Consider the following 17,953-nt stretch of genomic DNA (forward strand, 5'->3'; position numbering starts at 1 on the left):
CGTGCCTTCTTCCCAGGCAATGCTAAACATTTTTCGGGATGAGCTACTTTTCTACAGCCCTCGCCACCCACCCCCACGGAGGCGAGATGGCAGCTGTTTTCTTCTCTTGAACCTTTCCTCAGTGGCCTTTCTGCCACCCATGTGCTCCATCAAGGTCAACACCAGCAGATCCTGATGTAGATCCTGGACTGAATGTATATGTGAACTCCCATTGAAGCCTGTTATGATAAGTGACTGGTGGGAGTTCTGTCTATGTGATGTCTGTAAGACAAGGCCCTTTTGGCTGTGCGTTGTTCTCTGTTTTTGTCTGCTATTGCACTGAACTTTAATGCAATCATTAAGGTTCAAGTCAGTGGTCCAGAGCTTTATTAACTATGAGATTTTAAAATTGCCTCTGGGCTGAAGATTTAAATTAAAAAGTAAATTTTTGGTCATAATTGAAGAATACCAGTCAAAGAAAATGAAGATTCAAATGAAAGTAGAGGGGAAAGCACATTTTTAGATTCTCAGTATGAATTTTGTTGTGCTTTTACAATTCAAAACACCTTATAAAACAGAACTTTGTAAATCACTATTGCTTATGGTTGTCAGTTTTTATGTAAAGCTCCCATTGACTTCAAAGTGATCTCTCCCTGTGAGTGATAGCAGGATGTGGCTCTTCATGAAGACCAATTGTTTTTCATAGTTAGAAAAACAATGTAAAAAATTTGTTTTTATCCTAAATGAGTTACTGCATGGAAGAGAAAAAGTGATTATCCAAAATGTATGGACTGGTGATTAGAGCAAAAACCTCTGAGCCAGGAGATCGCTGGACTCTAATCCCATGTGAGCTACTGACTCATTGTGCAACCTTGGGCAAGTCTCTTGACCTTCTTATATCTCAATCATCCCAGCTGGAAAATTAGGTGAAAGGCATGACCTCACTGAAAACAGATGCTTCATCTGAGCTGAGCTTTCCTAAGTAAACAAATTATAATGTTTAGAACATTTTTTAGCACGCTCTGTCATTGCATATGTCCAATGGTCAAATTTAGTTTAGGGACAATACTTTAGTATGCTGTTTAATCCAGGGACTAAACGATAATGTATACGCATAACAGACTTTGCTCCCCAAACACTATTTTGGATCTTTGATTATATTTTACATTGTAATTTACATGCTATATGTTGGGCCAGATTCTCATTCACTCTGTTCTTGTGCTTGGGACAGGGATGGAGAGTAAAGGTGATTTGACGCTACCTTTGCACTCCCCATGTACAGAGGCCCACCTGGGATCTACTTGACCCCCAGCATAAAGTAGAGCAGACTCGGTGTGCTCAGACTTCTGTTCTGCTTTCACAGTCCATGGGAAGAAGAGAACAGCCGGAAAGTTTTGGTCACAGCTCCCAACACACCCCATATGTGCCCCTGAACCACCCTTTATGCCAGACGCTGTGAGCAAGGCTAGCATAAAGCCCTTTATGCCAGCTCCATGCTGGTCAGAGAGACCCTCTGCACCCCTTTGTTCTGCCAGAGCACAGTAAAGGAATTGTGGTATAACTGAGAATCAGGCCTATTGTGCACTGGTTTTCAGAGAGATTTAGGCTTTGGTGGGTTTGTGACAGTCCCTTAGGAGTATTCTCATTTTTCTGCAAGATTCTGTGTGTCCATCTGAAAATATAGGCCTCAATCCTGTGAGGTGCTAAAAATTCTTCCATGGTGCTGAGTTCTATCCTCTCCCATTGACGTCAATAGGATTTGAGGGCACTGAGCACATTGACAAAGAACATTCAGCATTTCTTAGGACAAAGTCCTTATACTGTTTTAATGTTGCTTTTAATAGTTTGGAAAATGAACAATCCTTCCCTAATTTCAAAACAGAAGGATTAATGAGGCTGTGAGTCCATTTAAATTTTCTTTTGCTGTTTTGGAAGAGAACAGTTTAATGTGTAAGAAGACTAGCATGCACCAGGGGGAACCTTGCATCATCTACTCTGTTTCTTTTACCCTTTTATGCATTCCTGCAGCATAACATAACTAAAAACCATCCTTCTGGGAAAATGATATTGTATCATTTTCACTCAGTGGGAACTGTCAACACCAGTAAGATGCTTCATTAAGTAAAAAACATAAAATGATCTACTAACCCAGTCTGAATCAGTCATTGTCAGACAGCTGTTGGGAGCCTTTTTTAGTATTATTATTATTCTTTCCTGACTTAAGTTCATAGTAGTACAAAATAGTGTCATGCTGCAGTTGGCACCATTTATAAAAACACTTGTTAGAAGAATATTTTCCCAAGGTTTCTGTTCTTACCTGCAGTTTTTAGTGGGGTTTTGCCTGCTTATAGGTTGCATGTGCAACCTTAATTCAGGCATTCCCTAACTTTTGAGTGCTTGACTTTGCTACCCTACTATTTGTGTGTGTGTGTGTGTGTGTGGGTAGGTAGGTTGGATAGGTGGATGGATGGATAGAAAGGAAGGTACGCATGGCCAAGAGGGAACAGTCATGCCTGTTCCCCACGTGTACAATGGGGATAATAATTCTACCTTTTTCCCGCTCTTTTTTTGTCTTGCCTACTTAAATTGTCATTTCAAATTTACTATCTCAGAAATCAGTAAGCTACTAAAATTGTTTTCTGACAGAATTGATTTCTCACTTTTTTTAACGTGCCAGAAACACTGATTCTTCATTCTCTAAATTTGCTTTAGTTGATAAAATTGTAGCAGTATGAACAAGCTCCAAAATCATCTGAGCCTTTTACTTTGAGATAGGAGACCCAGTAAGATCTAAACTAAAGGTGATTAATAGTTTCCCAAGCAGCAACAATGTTATTCATGAATTATAGTATTGAGTTATTGCAATATTCTTAAATGAAAAAATAACAGGCAACTATATTGCTCCTAAAACAATAGGCCAAATTCTGTTGTCAGTTACATTAATGTAAATCTGGATTAGCATCAGATTCTGCTCTCAATTATACAGATATAAATCTTGAGTAGTTCCAGTGGACAGTGTGAAACATTGATTCACTACAGCACTTGCAATTGTGAAAAGTTTAGTAGTCCATTGGGTGACTTAGGTCACCATTAATTTTGTTGGGTAGTAATTGGACTGAATGAGCAGATGGTATATATTTACAGGGCCAGCTTTGTGGTGCTCCAGCTATGTTACCCTGGAACATGCTGGGGAATATATAAAAATGCATAAATACATTTTTTATTTAACCTCACTGATGCTTAATATTAACTTCAGTGGGTCTTCTCTTTTTATTGTTAAGTTTTGTACTTGCTGATTCACACTCAATAACTATCCATACCCAAATATTTAGTGAATAGTATGTGCCATGTAATGTTACATATCCCTTTCTGTGGTAATCGTAGAGTATTTATAGGCACTTAATGGCAAATATTCAGCACAATGCCCAAAGACTTAGAAATGCAGCTCCTCTTGTTGTTCATGGGATATGAATGCCTTATTTCACAAACACACTATCCTGAATGTAATTAATGCAACCTTAGTGCCCTCTAATGACCTTTGATATTTAGACATTATGCTGTCAATTGTTTTTGAGCCGTTAAAGCTGCCGTCCATTATGCTATTAGATCTCATCAGCATAGCATTCTCATGGCTGTTGGGATATTTTAAATTATTTTTTGTGTTAATACTCCTATTAATCAATGCATCAGCAAGTTCATTTAGCTTTAGTCATGGTAATAGCCAGTTGTTCTCATTAGAAACTGACCAACACTCCTGCAATATGTCAGCAGAGCTGTGGGAACTAATGGTGTAAATTTGTTACGAGGCAGTGATTTAACAAGTCAACAAAGCAGTTCTAGTTACAGTGGCTAAGAAGCTTACGTGAGTCAGTCTTTATTAATATGTCAGTTGGATTGCACCTAGAGTTCTTTTCAGACATTGAATTACACCCTGGTGCCTGCCATTCATTTCATTAATATGATACAAGTACTGTGAACTGATAACATCATATGGTGAGACAGCGAAACAAAGTGTGGTCTTAAGGTTTCTTGAAGAAGCTCATTGTTTGAGTAAAGGCTTGCAGGGCTTTTAGCAAAGTCAGAAGCAGAACATCATAGAGCCTTCATTGTTAAATTAGTTGTTGATCCGCTAAGCTATCAGTCTATAACATCATAGAATTTGTAATATAGGTTACCAATGGCACATTGATTATTCAGTCGCTCTTTCTAAGAGACACATCTCTTCAAGATAATAATATTTCCAATAAGTTTTATTCAGCATCAATACTTGCCTTAAACAAAAAAATTGTCAACTCTTTTAAACTGGTGTTTGCATGGGGTGTTTAAATCGTAACATAGGGCCAGAATTGACCACCCTAAAACATGAGTACTACCTTACTGCAGAGTGAGGGTAGCAGAATATGGCTCATACATATTAAATATCCCCAAAGGAAAATATTCATATATACAGAGAAAAAAACAATGCCTACATGTCATAGATATCACAAGTCTATAATTAGACATTCATCACATATAAATAGTTGGTTTAATATGTTGCTACAGTAATGTATGAATGAGTGCAAGCATACTGTTGTATAGAATTGTTATTTACACTGTATTACCACATAATAATATCGCATTACTATAGCAGATAGTAACGGAGATCAATTTTTATTGTAGTGTACAGGTTTTAACTATATGAGACTAATTACATTTAAAGAGAGTTGCATAGCTAAATTCTGCCGAACATTTATGCCGCAGTATGTCGGAATACATTATATGTTTTTGTGAAATAGAAAATGTATTTGAATGAATACATTGCTTCCCAGAGACTGAGAGGAGTAGATGTTGTTGCTAGATTTAGCAACTGAGTAAATCTGGTATTTGAAAACACTCAGAGATATTCATCTTGAGCACCCTCCTGACCAGTCAGTCACAGAATATCAATGTATTTGTAGAGATCACTGTTTGTCCTCCTTGTTACACCTTTTGTCCCTGATCCTGCAAACACTAAGGACCAGATCCTCAGTTGATATAAATCACCATTGCTCCATTTATGTCTCAACTAGTGTAAATCAGCAGAACTCTATTGACTTCAAGCTGAGAATCTGACCAATGGAAAGCTTAAAAGTGGCCATCTTCACGTTTTCATTTCAGATTGATGCATCCCACTCTGAATAGACACTTCCCTGCTAAAATCCTATCCACTGGGAAATAATATAATTACATTTCCTACTTGCATTGCTACAGGGCACCTGCTTGGGCTTTCCCATGATGACTCCAAATTCTGTGAGGAGAACTTTGGCTCCATGGAAGATAAGCGCTTAATGTCCTCCATCCTGACTAGCATTGATGCGTCCAAACCCTGGTCCAAATGCACTTCAGCAACCATAACTGAATTTTTGGATGATGGTCATGGTATGTATTATTAAACCTGGTGTCAGATATAGACCTCAGCTTTGCACACTCCTGTTGTATATCACAGCAGTGTTGACAAAAAGCTCATTCTTATGTTGTTAGGAAAATTGTGGACCAGATTCTGCCATCCTTACTGCTATTGAGAAGTACCAAGCAGCTACTTGCAAGCAGTAGGTAGTACACAGCATGCCTAGGAGCTTGTTTGTATGAATAGTTAGCATGTGGCAAGCATGGGTGTAAATCAACTCCTGTTTCAAAACAGTGTAGATCAAAGCACACTATGGAATGTTTAGTGTGTGGTGTCCATATGACAGTTAGTACACAGCAGGCTGGTGCAAGATAGATTTACACCCAGCTTGCACTGCATGCTAACTGTTCATATAGACAGGTTTCAGAGTAGCAGCTGTGTTAGTCTGTATCTGCAAAAAGAAAAGGAGGACTTGTGGCACCTTAGAGACTAACCAATTTATTTGAGTGTAAGCTTTCGTGAGCTACAGCTCACTTCATCGGATGCATTCCGATGAAGTGAGCTGTAGCTCACGAAAGCTTACACTCAAATAAATTTGTCAGTCTCTAAGGTGCCACAAGTCCTCCTTTTTCTTTTTGTTCATATAGAGAAGCCCTAAGGCTGGCATAATCTAGCCCCTTGAGTAGCCTGCATGATAAACATGGATGGAATGTAGGTGGATTATGTGATGTTTTCACTGGGAACATTGGTAAAGTTTAGCTAACAACCACAGTATTACTTTTTTTTCCAAATACTGAAGAAGAGAGTCCAGGGAGCACTTTACCCAAAAGATGCATGAACACCTTGGCTTATCAAGGAATTAAAATCAGCATTAAAGGTTATCAGATATTCGGCTAAAAAAGTGAAGATGCTACACTTAGAAGCCTCATTCCTCCAACTTACTATTTTTTATTATTTATGTCATGTTAGTGTCTAGAGGTGCCAGCCAGGAATTAAGACTCCTTTGTGCTAGGTACTATTGACACAAATAACAAAAAGACAACTTCAGCCCCAGTCTACTATACAGTACTTTAGAGGACAAAACTAATATTCTATCTCTTGCCAAAACGAAGTAGCTATTTAGAAATGTCTAGCATACTCAGAGGAGAAGGGCTCCTCAGCTAGCAAGCCAGAGTCTTTAGTCAGGGTCTTTGATTATTAACCTGATCCTGAAAAAGTACTGTACAACGTAGTATGTTAACATTTTATTGTAACTTTGACTTAATAAAAAGCTTTTTTAAAAAAAGCATAATCAATAATCCTAAATGCATTTTCAATTCTTCATTATGCTTGCAAAGCAACTGCAATTCTTAAACAAGCCATAAAAATTCCAAAATACTTAGATAAAAATGACGTAATTGAGCGAATGGATCAAGTTGTTATGGTAACTGCAACACTTATGGATGAAAGGTACCACATGTCAGAATGTCCGGGATTTTTTTAAAGCAAGTAAGGTAAATATTTTATTGGCTAATTTCAGGGCTGTCCAAAATGCTTTATCCTATTATTGTATCTGGAAAATTACTTCATTTTTTCACTCCTAATTTTATGAGCTCCATTAATCTAGGGTTGTCCTGTTTTATGGTACATATCGCTTTGGCATTAATTTAATTTTAACAGGTAAGTTTCCACATGTGCAAGAGCAGATCTGTGTCACATAGCTGTGTCAGGCCTGGAGCAGACCAAAGAATGAATTGTGATTCAGAACCACAGTTTATTCCCTTTCCCCCCACCTTTCTCTGGGGAGGGAGCAAGTTACTTCATCCCTTTTCTCCCCATACTGTGAACCCTGCCAGCTACTCTATGAGGGGCAATGAGTGTGAGTGCAAAGACAGGGCTCCTCCCATTCTCCTCACTGCCAATTTGCTTGCATTGGGCAGTGTATACTGAATAGCCCCAGCGCCCTACCCCATGGCTGGAGTCACAGTCTGAGCTGGAGAGTAACTGGAGTTGTGGCAATCAAGCCCAAAGGGCTCATTCCGTTTACTTCAATGGGAGCAGGATTGGGCCCCAAATCATTCAGGGCCATGTTCAATCTTCTTATTCACAATGAGTAGTACCTTACCACACAAAACATCCCCAAGATTTTTGTGCCACTTCTCCCACAGTAATATACTACACAAAGTGAGGAAGACTCTCAGAATCTGGCTTTCATTTAACATGATTGGGTCAGGTTGTGTTGCCCTTTCTCACCCTGCTGAGCACTTAGTCACGAACACCAATAGTTCCATTGAAATATCCAACATGGTGAAGTGCTCCACAATCTGACCTACGAGCCACTTTCATGCCTGGTACTACTCCATTTATTTCAAAATCATAATGGAGTCTCTGTAGAAGCTCGGACAGTCGGATTGTTTGATCATCTGAACTTACATCTTTTCTAAACGGAGAAGACATTTTTTGTAATAGTTTTGTTGCATTCTATTGTATCCCCTGTGGGTGGGATCTTCCATCTATTTTAAAATCAAAGATTTGCATTGACAAAATATAAACATAACCTATGAAATCAAGCCCTTCTCCCCAAAAAAACCCTAATCAACAGTCTAAATGGTTTAATTTCCCTGAATAACAATGTTGCAAGGGCATTCGGTGTACAAGGAATGGGAATCTTTTAGTTTATTCTTTTTCAGGTTAACTGAAATCACAGATGAACAGCTCCCACTTAGATTAACGCCCCAGCAAGCACTATACAAATGATGTCACTTCAGCCACTGAACCCTATTGGATCATGAAGCCAGTTTGAAGGCCAGGGTGTATTAAGAGTAAACAGGACCTAGATCAGTGGTGGGCAACCTTTCCGCAGCTCCCGTTGGCCAGGAACGGCAAACTGTGACCACTGGGAGCTGCGGGTGGCCGTGCCTGCAGACAGCCAATGTAAACAAACTGTCTCATGGCCCACCAACGGATTACCCTGATAGGCCGCAGGTTGCCCACCACTGACCTAGATACATCAGATTTTTCAGGGCTCCCCAAAATAATTTAGTGCCAGCCCTTCCCCATTGCACCCTTTCCCCTCTTGGCCCACTCCTGGTGGCTGAAGTTTAGGATGGCTCCCTCTGAATTTTTCGTTTGAAGAAGTTACTTTTCTGCATTTCCCCACGTAGACAGGTGAAAAGATTGTGACTCCAAAATGCTATCAGGCAGAAAGAGGCACCTACCCATTCATTCAGACATCATGAGCACGGAGCTGCAGGTACCACACTATAGAGGAGGAGATACCTTGTAGAACACACTATAGCATCTCTGAGAGACAGAGAGAGAGAGTATCTCCATGCTTTGGAGTTGTTTGTCTCTGACTTTTACATTGTCCTGTGCAATCTAATATGGAAGAGATTGTACAAGAAGAAGAGATTTACTTTCTTTCTTTGGAACATAGTAAACTAGCACTGTATTTTGCTTTGGACAGACCAGAAGCTTGTGAACCATTAACTGTGATAACTAAAGCATGTTGAAACTGAAATGAAATCCAAATTGCTGGACTTATTAATAGGCTGTCTTCATAAAAGAAGGGTGACTTCCTTACTAAGACTTTAGTTAACCTTCCCATATAGTTCCCCACCTCCCCCCATCTATCTAAGGTGCTTTTATGGCCCCATTACCATAGTATTTGAGCACCTCACAATCTTTAATATGTTTATCCTCACAACACCCCCTGTGATGTAGGCAAGTGGGCAACATTATTCCCATGTTACTGACAAAGAATCAGCGAAACTAAGTGGCTTGCCGAAGATTACAGAAGAAATCTGTGGTGGAGCAGTGAATTGAACTGAGGTCTTCTGACACCTAGCTAGCAGCCTAACCACTGGATTATTCTTCTGGTTTTGCAGCCATGATTTAATTGCTGACTTTGTTTCTGATTTCACTTAAGGCACCAATATGATATTGTGGAAGAAAAGGCCTAGTTACTCTTCAGAAGACAGGAGAAAATTCCTTTCATTTGCTTTTACCTTCTTTCTACCATATTGTACTGATTGTCTGTATTTTTGGTCATTATTTATTGCATGCCAGTGTGTTCAGTACCATACGGAGCCTAGACAAAGAGAGTCTCTGTCCCAAGAAGTTTACAACCGCTGCTCATCTGCCTCATGCAGAGTTTTATTGTACAATTCTCTCTTGTGCAACATGTGTGTAAGACTGCTAGAAGAGATAGTGAGATGGCTTGGACTGCATTGCCATCAAATGTCAATAACGCTTAATTTTAGATCTTTGTTTAATCAGATCTGGACTGTGCAGTCAGTCACAATGCAATTGTGTTCACAGATCTTGGCTGAGATAGAGGCTTGGATGAGAGCTAAACTGGCTGAAATCACCCTGCCTAAGTTTATAGTCCCTAGATATATTTGTCCAGGGACTGGTGACAGGGTATTTTTAGTAAAGAGAATTCATTTCTGGAATTGACTCCCCACCCAGTTAGGAAAAACTTGAGTTTTTTGATTTTCTGGGCATGAGGGCTCATATGTAGAATGTCTGTTCTTGAATACAGAATTGGATTTTAACATGTGTTAACTAAGAGAACAGAAAATTCTAGTGTATAGAAGGGCACAATCATTTTAGTTGGTCATGGTTAATCCAAGGGTCAACTAAAATGATTGTGTCCTGTCTACATTAGAATTTTCAATCATGTGAGTTAACATGTGTTAAAACCCAATGGTTTGTTCGAGTGTAGACAAGCCATTGGGGGCTGAGGAATGTTTGAGTATTAATACTATGGCAGTTTTGTATTATTTTTGTCATATGTTTTAAAATACTGAATAGTTGGTGTTGTAGAGTTTGATAAGCACTATGTATATCTGGTAGTAATAAATACAGCTAAGTCTAACAAGCTGGTCCTCTTTCTTGTCAGCATCCCAAAGTGGTGCTAACTTCCTCCATCAGCAAGAATGGTGTGATGGGGGCAGACATTTGCTGTTTTTTTATTTTTACTGAACACAGTTTTTGACAGCAACTGCTGCTAGTTGTTATTTTCCTTTTAGAAACCCAAGCCCTTCATCTTGTAGAAAACGTGTGTGTCCTCACCCTCCACTATTCCTTTAGTATTTTATGTTACAAGACACATTACACAGTAGGGTCCTTTTAATGACTTTCATCTTGGGATACCAGCCTATCTGTTAGAAGAAGCACACCTTGTTTTCATTTTTAAAAAGTCAGTGTAGTCCAGACTAAATTTAATGAGATGGGTCTTCTCAGTAATAAATAAGTGATGATGCTGAAAGGATTTTTGGCTGAATTTAGCTGTCGAGAGCCCTTAGTGGTCTTTAGGGAAAGCAAACAATTGCAGTAAATGTGTTTCTTGAGGGAAATGAAACCTGTTGTTCATTTTTTTTAAAGCCTCTAAACTAGGTCTTGAAACATGATGCCAGACCTTGAATTCTCATATTTTGTAAGCTACAGTAATTGTGAAGTATTTATATTACACATTTTTTTTACCCAGGATTGGGCAGGGGTGGTGCTGGTGTTGGTTGCAAAACAAGATGGGTTGTGGTAAATCATTCTGGCTGAGGATAAGTGAAATATGCCCATACCACATGATATGACAGAGTTTAGAGTGAAGACCGAGTTTCCCATGTCAGCATGTGAGTTTGTCAGTGGCGTGAAATTTTTTGTTAGAACAGGGCTCTTGAAGAATGTGAATGTGGCATTGCATTTTTAAAGAGAGAGGGAGCCAGGCAGATTTTTGACATTTTGCAAATAACAGCATTCTATCTTATATTTTAATTTATTTTCTTTTTTATTTAAAGATTAATAAAACTGGGTCCAGAAGTGGCTAACTGTGATTCTTTACATGAGGAGCCCAATTTAAATTTACCACCAACATAACCTTTGATTTGCTGCTTATATTTTTCTTTGAACTGATGTTTTTTTCTTAAAGGGCCCTACTGGCTACAGATCTATTTTTTCATGCGTTTTCTGGCTTTCCTTTAGCAGCTTTGCCTTTTCAAATGTTCTGGCTCAAAATTCAAATGACAGCTTTGCTTATTTTATGTGACTCTTGATCATGCCTCAAATCACAGATTGATAAATAGAGTGGAACCCACTTTGAGTGAACTCAGATACAGTGAAACACCATGCAAGTCCCAAATTGCCTCAGTGCAGTTCAGTGCCCTAATGTTTATAGGGGTTTGGGGGGGGGGGTTTGGGGGGGGGAGGGAGGAAGGGCTCACCACAGGACAAAATAAACAGCTAGACAAACAAGAGTTTGAAACCTGTTCCCTGGAGTGCTGAAGATAGAGAACCCAGTTGCAATAACAGTGTCTGATCCAAAGCCCACTGAAGTCAATGGGAGTATTTCTGTTAGCTTCATTGAGGTTTGGATCAGGTCCATAATCATTATCACAGCTTGAAAGCTACAGGTCCTATAGTACAGATAACAAGGAAGTGAGTAATAAACTGGATTGTTCTTTCAGGGAACTGTTTACTTGACCAACCACGAAAGCAGATCTTGGGCCCTGAGGAGCTTCCAGGACAAACGTACGATGCCATTCGTCAGTGCAAACTGGCATTTGGACCTGAGTACACAGTGTGTCCTGGGATGGACGTATGCTCTCGCCTGTGGTGTGCAGTTGTTCGCCAAGGTCAGATGGTGTGTCTGACCAAGAAGCTACCTGCTGTGGAGGGGACACCATGTGGGAAAGGAAGGATCTGCCTCCAAGGAAAATGTGTTGACAAAACTAAGAAGAAATATTATTCGGTATGTTAGTGCTCCAAGGGCCAAAGCCTGGGGAAATCTTAGAAGGCCTGATCCTGCAATGTGCTGATTATAATGGGTGTTAAAGGGACGGAGCATTGGCAGGGTTACGCCCATAGTCTATCGAGTAAAAACTGCCTTCTTGTTTATCTGATATGCAATTAAATTGTTGCTTGTGAAGACCCTCTTCTGATACCTCTGGAAAAATGTTGCTGAATGTCAGGAAGCACGTTTTCTTCTCCCAGGGTATTGGAGCTTTCACCCTAGGAAAACTGGAAACATTATTTTAATATATAGACCTTGATTCCGCAGTGAGGTAGAACTCAGGAGATGGAGGGGCTGTCAGGCTCCCATTCATAGCTCCCTGGTTCTCAGGCACCACTGACGTAAGTTAAATATGCATAGCTTTAATTTACATCACAGAAGAAAAGTTCCTTGAGGACCTTAAACCAGTGGAGAATCAGGTATATTGGAGCTCCTCTTCAACATGCCTGTGACACCAAGAACAGATTTTTTGAGCGGGAGGTATCAGAGCTGGTACAAGAGGTGACAGAGCCCCTCCACCAGCTTTACATGGATGGAGTTTCTCCATAGACAGGGGAACTGTCCAGTGCAAATCTTGAGCTGCTTGAAGTTCATGTTGCACGACACTGGTGCGAGAAACAGGATAAATCCTAAAAGAAGGTCCCTGCCCCAAACAGCTTTGTGAGAATGTTTAAGAAATGTTAGAATAATTCAGACCTACATGCATTCTTTCTTTGTATAACTGTATTTTCACAAATGACATATTCCCATCCTCCTGGTATAAAATGCATACATTTCAGAAGTGTAATTACAGTGGAAGTGGTGCATTTTGCACAGAGTTAGTTGATTGGCAAGCTTAGCTGCAAACGGTATCTGACTGCTCTCTCTTATGCCAATGCCTGTCAGCACTTTAGCACACTGGTTGAGAAGTTACTTTAACTACACTCCTTTTGCCAAGCTCTGTTTTACCAGCTCATACCTTTGCATCTTGAACTTAGAACAGCTATGAAATTCAATTTGTATTTCTGTTTATGTGCTGAATAAACGAAAGACAGTCACTTAATTGGGGAAGATTATAGCAATATAATTCAGGAAGATCATTTAATTAGCATTCTGTGATATGGCTGGCATGCATATGAAGTGTCACTTTGAAAACAAAAGTGATTTTGATAAAGGTACCATGAACACTATTCACATTTCTTGAGAAATCTAAAATACAAATCGGAGTCACATAATCTTGCTTAGGTTGGTCAGGTCATGGCTATTTATCTAACTGATAATCTAGCAAAAGGACTCCACGATGAAGAACAATATCTCCTTACCACAAGCAGTGGCATACAACTGTACTACTTAAATATTCAGGGATCACAATGATCAATAATAGCAGCATATTACCTTGGCAGAGTGGAGCTAAGTGAAGTGAGCCTGGCAGAGCAATTATTACAAAGAAAGAATGGAAATGTGATTAGGAGTCCTTTAAATTGAAGTGTTTGTTCCCAGTGAAATGGGTAGAATTTGGTTCTGCAGAGTTAGGCCATATACTGCCCTTGACCCACATCCAGAACTCCGCCAGACATCATGCCACCTACATGAAGATCAAGGGCAGTAAATGGATATGACTGCAAGTGAAAAGTTTCTCAGAGTTCCTCCACATCCTAATATGAGGAAAACCCCAGTTTAAACGAGAGGAAATACATCTTCCATTTTGGGGACAAGTATCTGTGCTTTTGAGATATAGTATCTTCATTCTGGTTTGAATCATTTTTTTCACAACCCACTGTTTCATGTGTTCTAGGCTTCAAACCACGGTAACTGGGGTTCCTGGGGTCCTTGGGGACAGTGCTCCCGTACATGTGGTGGAGGGGTTCAGTTTGCCTATCGTCACTGCAACAACCCAGCTCCTAGAAACAACGGGCGATACTGCACTGGAAAGAGGGCCATCTATCGCTCCTGCAACGTTGCATCCTGCCCAGCAAATGGTATGTTCTGCAGCAGCCAAAGCTGCTTGACGTTACAGCTCTTGTTCCTGTTATATGGTAAATAGTAATCTCCATAGGAGACAAAAAAAGAAGAAGCTGTCCATTATAGCTTCCCCCAAGTGTACCACAATGTGGAAACTTTAGCTACAAGTGATAACAAAGTCACTGTAACCCAGTTTAAATTCAAAAGCATAATTAACCCTGTAAAGAGATGACAGGAGGATTCCATAAAGAGCAGCCCTGCTCTGCAGAAATGAACCAGATGAGCAGAGTTTTGTCACTAAGATGCTTATAATGTCATGGGAGCATTGCCAAAATAAAAGATTCAGAGGATTTTCAAAAGCCGTTAACAGGTGTTAGGGCAAGGAGGAGGGATGGTGTGAATTAAACATGGTATCATAAGACCAAAGAAGGTAGCTGTGCATACTGACATTTGCAGTATATCCTACATTAAACACTAATGAGATGAACGATAATTCTCCAGCTAAAGCCTTTCGACAAGAACAATGTGAAGCAAGAAATGGCTATCAGTCTGATGCAAAGGGTGTCAAAACATTTGTTGAATGGGTCCCTAAGTATGCTGGAGTGCTTCCTGGAGATGTGTGCAAGCTCACCTGCCGAGCCAAAGGGACGGGTTACTACGTCGTGTTTTCTCCAAAGGTAATGTACCTTCCATGACAATTTCAGTACCAGGCTCTGAGGGTATTTTGGAAAGCTCTGTAGCTAGGCTGTACCAAGGAGAAGAATACCTTTTGTTTAATCGTGTGTTCCAGAAGAGCGTTGGCCAGAACTGACCTCTAAAATTAGACAGTTTTCCACATCTAAACTTGTGCATGCACATGAAATTGCATTTGCTAATTCAGTCAATACTACTTTCACATCAATAGTAGGTGAAAAGATTTCTCTCTTTATAGATGGCAGTGCACACTGGGATCTTTCTAGTTGAAAGGAGTTGCTTTGTCTGTCTGTAAACTGCTAAATTTTGCTCCAAGCTACACTGATATGAATCCAGAGTAACTCACTTAAAGCCAATGGAAAGGAGGACTTGTGGCACCTTAGAGACTAACCAATTTATTTGAGCATAAGCTTTCGTGAGCTCAGCTGCTCATGAAGCTTATGCTCAAATAAATTTTAGTCTCTAAGGTGCCACAAGTCCTCCTTTTCTTTTTGCGAATACAGACTAACATGGTTGCTACTCTGAAACCTGTCTTAAAGCCAATGGTCTGTTATGTGACCTATGATCAAAGTTTATTATTTCTGACATGGTAGAATCAAGAGTGAAGTGATTCCTATGAATCCCTTAGTTATGTGTTTTTCTTCCTCTAGATGTTCTGAGGCTGAGTTAATTCAGGTTTTATAAAGTACTTTGAGATGGTCAGATGAAAGGCTGTCTATAAGTGCAAAGTATCACTGTTCATAAAATCATCCTTAAATCAGCACTTCTGATTTAGTGCCTCAGGGTAAACAGAAGAGCCATATGTCAGATGCCTGTGGCCCCTTTGTTAATGTTTCTGCTGCTTCAGTGCCCTGAGGGTTAGATTGCATCAGTCCTGGCTGGCAGAATAAGAACTGTATTCTGTTAATCATCACACCAAATGCCAAGCAAGCAGAAAAGTGTGAACTAGAATTCAAACATGCAGAGGGCACTGTTAAAAACTACACTAATTGTTCCTTTATAGTACAGCTTTAGATAACTCACAGTAGGCATCCAATGAAGTGAGCTGTAGCTCACGAAAGCTCATGCTCAAATAAATTGGTTAGTCTCTAAGGTGCCACAAGTACTCCTTTTCTTTTTGCCAATACAGACTAACACGGCTGTTACTCTGAAGTAGGTATACTGTGGCTGAACTAAATAAATAGCGATGCTTGCCAATCAAATACACAAAAGCAAATCTTTTTTTTTTTTTACAGTTTTAACTAACAAAGATTTAATTCCCTAGGTGACTGACGGAACTGAATGTAGGCCATACAGTAATTCAGTATGTGTCCGGGGAAAGTGCATTCGAACTGGTTGTGATGGCATCATCGGTTCAAAGCTCCAATATGACAAGTGTGGGGTGTGTGGAGGAGACAATTCCAGCTGCACAAAAGTCATGGGAACCTTTAATAAAAAGAGGTAATAATTCTGAATGGAAATAACTGTACCCTTTTGTGCAAGCAGAATTATTAGCAGGCTTTTATAACTATAGATGCAAATGAAGCTTACTGAATAGATGTGTCTAAGTTAGAAGTAAAAGTACTGCTCATAAGTAAGGCTGCAAGTTTCTCACAGAGGTCACGGAAGTCATGGCTTCTGTGACTTTCTGTGACCTCTGTGACTTCCGCAGCGGCCGGTGTGTCCGGCTCAGGGGCGGCTCAGGCAGTCTGGGGCCACCGTGCCGCCGCACAGTAGAGTTTGGATGTGGGAGGGGACAGGGAGTTGGGGCACAGGATGGGCTGAGGTGGACTCTGGGCGGCGCTTACCTGTGGGGCTCCCTGGAAGCAGCGACATCCCCCTTGCTCAGCTGCTAGGCGGAGGCATGACCAGGCAGCTCTGCAGGCTGCCTCAGCCCAGAGCACTAGCTTCACAGCTGCCATTGGCCGGAAACCACAGCACCCGCGGAGCCCCCAGGCAGCCCTCCCCATCCGCCACCCCCAAGTTCTGTTCATTGGTATTTTTAATTAGAGTCATGGATAGGCCATGGGCCGTGAATTTTTGTTTACTGCCTGTGACCTGTCCATGACTTTTACTAAAAATACCTGTGACTAGAACATAGCCTTACTCATAAGACCTTGTAAAGGCACAAGTCTGACTGGGTGCCAGATTTCTATTCATGAATTTCATTTATATAAGACATCCCAGACAGGCCTAAGTTTTATTGCACTTCTCAGATGCTTAAAACAAGCTTCCTAACACTATCCAGGGTATGTAATAATCAGAGAAAAACACTGCACCGAATTCAATTCTGAGGTTCTGCTAGAGAACCTAGGCTGCAGCCCCAGCAATGAAAAGTTTGCCCGGAATAGAGGCGTAGTTTTACAAGCTACCTGTAACCATAGATGTGTACCAGAGGGCCTGGAGCCAGGTTAGTATCCCCTAGAATGTGGGGAACCAGGCAGCAAGGGTTGGGGCTGGAGCAGTCAAGTGATGCACTGACATGGTGCATTTCCCAGGTGACCTGTGCTTGTGAGGGTCCTATGGAGTCACAAATTGAATTGAAAAACTCAACTCTGTTGGAGGGCTGGCACTATTACTTGCCCCTTGCTAGGTTACGTGCAGTCTGGAGGCATGGTTGCAAATTACATCCCTCTATAATCATGTGCTCAAATCAAGCATATTGCCTTTAATATCTCATTGTCTGTATATCACTCTCTATCTATGGAAACTAAATCAGTCAACCTTTGGTGGCCCTTATTTCCCAGGCAGCTGAACAGTTGTGATTAATGCTGGCCAGCAAGGATGGATTTTTTATTCAATTAAAAATATTTACAGCAAGTTGTTGATCAAAAGTTTTACCACCATCACTACAAATACAATACTTAATTTAAAAGAGAGCTCTCCATTTAAAAAAATCTCTTTGTCACAGAAAAGACAGAATTATTACTGATCTTAGTGGTATAATTAGTTTCTGTCCAACCAGTATATCCTTCACAGTAAAACAGTGGCTGTTGTTTTTCTATTTATAAGGGGAACAGTAATATGCCTTATATTAAATTTACCTAATAATTCCCATTGTAAAAATTGCTCGTAATAGAATTTGTTTACGCCTTTTTTCTTAATTTTTAATGTAATTTTCTAAGGGTTTTTTAATGTTAAAGAATTTTAAGGTTACAAAGTCAAGCACTCAGAAGTTAGAAGATGCCAGAACTAAGGCTTTTTGTGCAATCTTTTGTCTTTGCATT

At 40.2% G+C, this 17,953-nt stretch overlaps 1 protein-coding gene across 1 annotated transcript in view; it reads left to right on the forward strand.

The window, feature by feature from the left end:
• ADAMTS5 (ADAM metallopeptidase with thrombospondin type 1 motif 5) overlaps positions 1 to 17,953 on the forward strand; it is a 48,666-nt gene that overhangs the window by 25,102 nt on the left and 5,611 nt on the right. The window contains exons 3-7 of the mRNA XM_073362993.1: positions 5,209 to 5,376; positions 11,788 to 12,071; positions 13,888 to 14,071; positions 14,556 to 14,731; positions 16,012 to 16,187. Of these exons, the coding sequence (XP_073219094.1) occupies positions 5,209 to 5,376; positions 11,788 to 12,071; positions 13,888 to 14,071; positions 14,556 to 14,731; positions 16,012 to 16,187 (988 nt within the window). The remainder of the gene's footprint in view (positions 1 to 5,208; positions 5,377 to 11,787; positions 12,072 to 13,887; positions 14,072 to 14,555; positions 14,732 to 16,011; positions 16,188 to 17,953) is intronic.

Source organism: Lepidochelys kempii, chromosome 1, assembly GCF_965140265.1.
Source record: "Lepidochelys kempii isolate rLepKem1 chromosome 1, rLepKem1.hap2, whole genome shotgun sequence".
In the NCBI taxonomy this organism is placed as follows: Eukaryota; Metazoa; Chordata; order Testudines; family Cheloniidae; genus Lepidochelys; species Lepidochelys kempii.